The 7,446-nt window shown below is 39.9% G+C and overlaps 1 protein-coding gene across 1 annotated transcript in view; it reads right to left on the bottom strand.

Moving 5' to 3' along the window:
* LOC103798177 (otogelin-like protein) overlaps positions 1 to 6,372 on the bottom strand; it is a gene marked incomplete at its 3' end in the record, with an annotated part of 75,241 nt that extends 68,869 nt beyond the window's left edge. The window contains exons 1-5 of the mRNA XM_009070425.1: positions 6,321 to 6,372; positions 5,341 to 5,380; positions 4,212 to 4,260; positions 1,893 to 2,034; positions 183 to 281 (exon numbers count right to left, since the gene is read on the bottom strand). Of these exons, the coding sequence (XP_009068673.1) occupies positions 183 to 281; positions 1,893 to 2,034; positions 4,212 to 4,260; positions 5,341 to 5,380; positions 6,321 to 6,372 (382 nt within the window). The remainder of the gene's footprint in view (positions 1 to 182; positions 282 to 1,892; positions 2,035 to 4,211; positions 4,261 to 5,340; positions 5,381 to 6,320) is intronic.
* Positions 6,373 to 7,446: the final 1,074 nt, after the last annotated feature.

Raw genomic sequence — 7,446 nt, 5'->3', positions numbered from 1 at the left:
TTCCTGATGTTGCTCTCCATATATTCCTAGTGCATATAATTTTAATCCTCCTCTCTACTGTCAAGTGATAGTCCTACAACAAAGGAATCACAAATATGCTGCTAACAGTATTGTTTTAAAAAAAACCTCCATCTTGAATCTCCCTTGAAGCTGAAATTACACTCTTTTGGCCCAAAACTTACCAATTTGGCACCTGCTTCCTTGAGCCTGAAATAACTGACAGTCACAGTCACCTGCCTCTGTGCAAGCTGCTCCATTAAGGCACTCCTGAGGACACGAACCTGTAAGCAAGCATAGCGGTCTTTTAGTAGATACAGTATTTTGCCAACAGGCTGAGAGATGCCCATTAAATCTGTTTATTGTTAAATCCCAAGCAGTTATATTAGCTGAGAAAATTAACCAACAACAATCTCCATTTTTTAACATTTACTTAATTTTATCCTTTGTGTTCCTTGGTTAAAAGAGAAGCAAGGTTCTCTCTCGTTTGGTTTGAGACTTGTAAACTAACAAAGGAGTAAAAGGTCAGCCTCCTCCCAGCAAACAAAAGGTCAAGTTCCCATGTAAAGAAATCAAATCCCAGTCCTGCTGATCTCAAAATATACATGACACAGATTATTCTAATTGACTAAATTCAGCATAATTTATACATATGTTCAGCTCCTCCCTCTTTAAGCATTACAGCAAAGGGTACATTCAGTTTATGAACAGTCCAGAATATATAATTTACAGAGTTAAAACCAGTTATAAACAACCTTCCCCCCATGCTAAAAAAAGTATGCTAAGAGGTTATTTCTGCTTAAGAGGTGACTGGAGTCAGAGACTTCAGATTCCATGGGAATGGCTTGTTTTATGATATAATTAGCAATTGTTTCCAAAAGCAGTTACATTAAAGGGTTTTATAGCCTGTTTGGAAGCTAAGATCTCCTAGTCATCATTTACTGAGATGGGTCTAAATCACAGTTCCCCAAAAGTGGAAAAGAAAGGTAGTCCCAAAGCAAAATTTCATCAGATTTTGCAGATAGCTGCTTTCCTTGGAGTAGGATTAAAACCCTGTGTACAAAACTTTACAGTCTTGCTGATGGATATTAAAAAAGTATTGCAAAAAGTTGGAAGTTAACAAAATAAACAGGCCCTTCCACTCCCAATGAAACCATGCTGGAGCTGCTATTGACATTAAAAGGGAACAAAATGGGACCTTTACAGCAAAGGTCCACAGAAGCTACCAAAGATTAAGAACATAATCCTTCATTGTGAAAATTCCATTCCATACTTAGTTTTGAATCTTTTCACTAAAGAATTGCTTTCCAAATATACACAGATCCTCTGAAAATACTGACAAAACAGAAAATATTGTTTATAGAACAGCACTAATGTGGAAAACTTCTCTGTTGTTAGAATTGCGAGTTGCAAAATTGCATTATATTCATTTCCATAGAAAAATGCAACAGAAAGCACCTACGCAGGCATTTGCATTTTCCAAGAAGGATCCCAAAATTCCAACCAAAGTTGCTTACAATGAACGTTTCTATAAAAACTTCTGTAACTTGGGCCTGCTTTACATGTTTGTACAGTGCTTAAAACCCTCCAGGTGCAGCTGCATGTTCATTGCATGAGCATCCCTGTCCCTCTGCACAACCAGTTATGCACATCTCAGACATACTTACCTCCTCTGCCCAGGCAAGAAAAAAGTTGGAGAAAATAAAAAATTGCAATATAACTAAACTTAAAGAAAAAAGTCAAAGGATTGGCTTAGTTAGATGTTTAGATTTGATTGTAAGGCATTCTTTTAAAAGTACCATTTTACCAGGAATTTTTCCTGATTTAACATGTGTAAAAGGAGAAAATGAGACAGGACAGGGTTTGGTAGTGGACATAAGGGGAAGGGCATCTACAGCCCATGGTAACACAGAGCAGCTGATAGGAAGGCAGCATGTTCAGGACTTTCTCCTCCAGCAGGTGAGGAGCATAGCACTGACCTCCTGGCAGACTCCTCATCAAGACCCCATGAAGATGCAACCGAGAGGCAGTTTGAACCTGTCAGAGAAATGTAAAAGTAAAACCAGGGTATTTGTGCTTTACAAATGAAACAATATGAGCCTGAGGCCTTGCATCTCTGGCAAACATCGGGTTGGAACTTTTAATACAGAAGAGTAATTTCTGTCTTGGCCAGCACATGGCATAAGCATGGGAGCTGCAGGAGGGACTGGCAGCCTGGGGAGGAGAACCATGGGTTTGAGGGGATAGGGAAGGATACAGCTGTGCTGTGAGATCACTGCTGGCCTCCTCTCCATGCCCTTCAGTTCCAGTGAACCACAGGGGCTGCACCAGAGGAGTTTTGTGTTTACATTTGGGAGGAAAACTGAGGGAACAGAGAGCAATCCTGCCCTTTTCACTCCCCTCAAACACCCATAGTTGGAGAGCTCAAAGATGCAACATCTCTCTACTTCACCCTCTCCTCTGACTGATGCTCTGTGCTGCACCCTGATCATCCCACCATGGCCATTCCAGCTGCAATGGATTTCATGTCCTCCTTGAGATCCTTCAGAAATGCATTTTGGTTCATCCCAAGCAAAAGAGAAAGTGGATCTGCCTGACCTGCTTCCTGTTTAGGAACTGGGGAGCATCAGACTATGAGGAAGCCCTGGATCTGACCCAGCACTCTGCTACTGCAGCTTGTCACGTCGCATTGTCCCTTCCAAGAACTGATCACATTCCAGGCTGAAAGTACTCTGAGGCTTTTGCCCTCACTAGTCTGACTAGTTTCCTAGGTAAACTAGGAAAGTTTACCAGGATGAAGTGCTGAGCAGTTAAATATTTCCCACTTAGATTTATTCATGGCCAGCTTAAAATCACTTCCTTTATAAATCTGGGCCCTTTTGCTTAAATAGCTCTTCTTCCCTCTGGTTTTTATTTATTTCCTACCTGATGTTCTAAGAGAAAACACTTACCCTTCTGTGCTCCCCACAGACATAAGCACCAGCCTTCAGTTGCACAACCAAGCAAAAAAATTGTTTTAGTCTTTGCTTGTAAGCTAATTTCCTTCTTCCCTCCTACCCCCAGTCATTCTCCATATCTGGACTTTGAACTGCTGGATCTCAAAGTGAATAGCATTGTGCAAGGAACAGGTTAGGTTAAGTCTTGCTAATGACTCTTCCAGTGACATAAAAACTTCCCTTTTCCAGATGGAAATACTTTGTGGGATGCATCCACGTAGCACAATCTGTCTAAAGTCAACCTGAAATGGATTTCATTGAATCACAACCTGGAAGACCCTGTACCAAAACCATTCCTGGTTCCCATGGCCCACAACTACCTGGACAGTGTCCCTTCCTTCTCTGTACAGGAAGACCCATTTCCATGTTCCCTGATAGCTGCTCTGAGCTGCCACCTCAGGAAAGCAGCTTTTGCCCCTTGCATTATTTAGAGGTGGTAGAGCATCCTTGCTGCGAGAGCACTTCCCTGCCCAGAGCCCTCCAAGGATACTGACAGTCCTGAGGATCTGCTTCTCCCAGAGGCTGATTCAACTTAAAGCAGTGTTTCACACCAGCTACCTTCTGCCTCGGTCAGAGGGCATGTAGACCTTAAAGTGACCAGGAGGAAATTGCTCCTGGTTTGGCTGCAGGCTCCCTGCAAGACCCTGAGGAGGGACCACCTCTGGCTTACTCCCTACCCCCATCAGACAGGGTTATAACCCTTGGCTGGGCTCCACACCCTGGGAGTGTACCAGTGGGGAACTAGATGCCTCCATTTGAAATGCAATTTCAGCACAACATTGCTAGGATGCAGCACTGAGGGAGTAGGGCCAGAGGCAATAGGAACAGGGGCCAGGCTGGAGCTGCCACTGCACTGCATGCAGGAGGGAGCCCGACAGCAGTGCTGGCATTGCACCTCTCACCAACCATGAACAGCTTTCAGGGCATTCTGCTTACCCTCACCAAAGACAGAGATGTTGTGGGTTTATTTCTCGTGGTGTGCATCAGTCAGCTCCCAGGGTGGGTAGTACACTAAGCACTTTGCTGAGAGTGAATGAAGGCATGAGGCCACAGGCTCAGGCAGGGGTGAGCAGCTAGGGACTAGCTGCTCCTCCTCACTGTCCTCCTGTTACCACAGCCCTTCTCCCCACAAAGGCTCATTTGTAAGGACAGCAAAGGCCCAGAGCAGAAAAGGGAGGAGGGTTTCCTCTCCCTCCCACTTTTGGAAGTATAACCTACCTCGGCTGTTACAAGATCTCTTTTCTGTCGAGTTGCATTAAACTCATTTCTGGAAGAAAACAAAAAGGATCTTGTATAATCAAAGGTCCCTGGAGCAACCTGAATAAGCAACTCCCGAGAGAGAAGTGTTTCTCTCTGATTACCATCACTTTATCAAAGAGGTCTTTCTTGGGTTAACATTTTAGAAGGTGATTTTTTTCTTTTTTTCTTTTTTTTTCACGGTCTCATTTTACAGAATTGGGCAGCACTCCGATCTCTGCTTGGACAGGGAGGTACCTGGAGCTTGTGGGGAGACGTAAATAGGCAAAACAGGCTTACACAACATGATACAAAATTGTAAAGTGGCTTCATATTTATTTTACACTGTGAGTGGCTGCAAGTTCCCCCAAGTATTGCTTGAATACACTGTGATGGTACTTTTAATAGCCAGAGATGACTCTCCAGCTGGAGCCAACTTAAATTTGTGATTAAGTTTAGAAACAAGGGCATCACACTATGAAACACACTTATTTCTATCAACGCTCCAATGGCATAGCATTTGATATGCATGTGTGTTCGCTAGATGTATTAGAGGCCATTAGACATTCAAAATTACGCCCAAACGGATTCTTCCATTGAAACTGATGGCATAGTTCCCATTTAATTCAATGGGATCAGGAACATTCCCTAGTTTGGGTTTTGTTTGGATTTCAGCTTCTACATGAAAATTTGTATTGAAAATGTTTATTTTAAGGCTGTATAGCACTTACTTCTCTGTGCTTCAAATAGCAGCTAGGATTTTATCATGCAATTAAAACTGTAGAAGGATACTCATTTAATGTATTTTTCCAGTCATGAAATCATGATCTCATGCTGGTTTCAATCCAATACTCCTCTAAGCTTTCTCGAGACCATAGATGTATCATTTTTCATAAGGACCTCCATTTTTCAAACAGACGACACATGCCCATTATGGAAATACCTTAAAAAGAGTTGTAAACATTCTGAAAGTGTGCCCTACATCCAACCTACAAGTAGGTGACATTTTACATGTTGAATTCAGGGCTATATTTTACTTTCTAACTCGAACTGCGTCACACTCATTCTGGTTCTGTTTGTAGGACTTGATAGATAAAGAATAAAAACTTACCTCGAAGTTCTTCTCGAAAGAGAATTCTTGCAATAAGATCCTGTAGATTAAAAAGTCAGCAAGTTAAAAGATTTTTCTACAGCCTTGCTCTGCCCTTGGCAAACAATGTCAAGTTTAAAACAACTATTGAAATTTGGCTTTTAATGATCCTAAGTTTTCTGGACATCTTTGTACAAACTTTTTCTGTTTCCAAGGAATGTGGCAATACATCCTTTCCTTCCTGAGAATATGATTCTCACAAGTACTCTTCACCCTCAGGTTTTCAGTCTCAGTTCTGGTACATGCTACCATGTTAAGTGAAAAGAGTTCACAGTTCTTCAGAGTCTCAGAACAAAAACTGATAAACTACAAGAAGTGCTCAGAGCTTTCCAGAATCAAACTCCTAGGATTATAATTTTCTGAGTTTCAGTTATTAGACTCAATTGTAAATAATTTTACATTAGTCCATGCTTAAAACAAGCAAACAAATAAACAAACACACACAAAAAAACCTCCAACCTTTCTCATAGTGCCTTAGAAATCTTTATAATTACTGCAAGAAAACTATCTACAAGATCCAGTTGCTTTACATAGAAAATAGGATAATTTCTACAACTAGAAGAGCAATTATTTACCCTAACAGTCTAAAAATGTTCAAATAAACTGCAGGTGCAATCCATTGAAACAAAATCCTTTCCCATTGAAAATCATTAGGTGCTTACTCATCTGACAATAGCAAGAAAGTCAAGAAACTTAGATTTTGTTCATAAATAATTGTTTTGCAACAAATTCTGACATAAAAATGCATCTTAAAAAAGTTTTCCTGTATTTTTTGCACCTGTGAAAGAGAATGATGATACATAGTTGTTTAACTTGCATTCATGTATTTCAGCAAGGTCAAAAAATATAATGATAGAAAAAGAAGGAGCCGTAATATTAAAATATTTAGAAAAGTATTTGTAAAGTTTAGTATTACTACAAATATGGAATAAAATTCTTACCTTGCAAAGAGGACAGCAGTGAATGAAGCAAGAATATACTCCACGGTATCATTAAACTGAGCTTTCCTACAATGTTCATTTCAGTATAAGTTAGTAATAGGGAATTTATCCAAATTAATGGCTTTGATTACATGGCATCTTAGAACTATGTATTTCTATGCTGTCTTTAAATCCTTTAAAAGTTAGATAATTGGATGCATTATTTTAAACAATGCAATGCAAAAAAAAAAAAAAAAATGAAAAGAAAAGGAGGCATCAAGCTTGGTAGCTACATACAACTTCAGGAGCTTTGTGAGTGTTGCATACAACTTCCAGGCTGCATGGCTCTCATTAGCAATGCATGGTAACTCCTCAGCACAGTCTGTATTAGTTACACTTCCACCAGACCTGCAGGTATTACTCCTCTGTTGAATTGAATCGGCCCTTTATAACATAGCAGACAATGACATAGAAACATTGCCATGTCATGGTGGTTTGAGAGATCCTTCAGTCGTCACACACCTTTGTGTGCTTTGAGGCTTGAGCTTTGCACTGCCTTGTACTGCTTATTACAAGAAGATATTTTTGCAAGACCCTGCAATGATGCTACTGTATAAATTATAACCAGACAGTTTTAGAGATAAACATATTAATGTTTATTATCTGTCCTAAAAGGAGAGAGATTAACTTCTATTAAATAATACACCTGGATTTTAAAGGATATCTTAGATGCATTTCTGTGTATAATTTACTTATATCACAAAAGGCTTCTCAGAGGATAATTATATTTCATTTCTAATAAAACATATTATGTAAATTTCATAGTAGCAAAAAGGAGAAAGAAGTCAACAGGGCCAATGGGTTTCATTTCTAATTGTCACTAGAATATAAAAATATAATTTCACTAAAATGAAGAACTATCATGTTCTAAAACAAAAGACTCTTGCCTGCTTTACCATAACGTAAACAGAATCCTTAAAAAGCACATGTAATGCTACTTTAAATTGCTACTGCTGATTTTATTTTGCAAAGTCTCTCTTGCCTAACCCTCCACTCTTCCTGGGCTTTGTGAGACTCTCTGAGCATGCCACAGAAGGTGGGCTTGGAACCAAATACAATTCAGAAGTCAATGGCCTCTCTCAGGTAA

This window comes from Acanthisitta chloris, unplaced genomic scaffold, assembly GCF_000695815.1.
Source record: "Acanthisitta chloris isolate BGI_N310 unplaced genomic scaffold, ASM69581v1 scaffold4082, whole genome shotgun sequence".
In the NCBI taxonomy this organism is placed as follows: Eukaryota; Metazoa; Chordata; class Aves; order Passeriformes; family Acanthisittidae; genus Acanthisitta; species Acanthisitta chloris.
The sequence above is the reverse complement of the archived record's forward strand: the minus strand, read 5'-3'. Positions and strand labels throughout refer to the sequence as shown.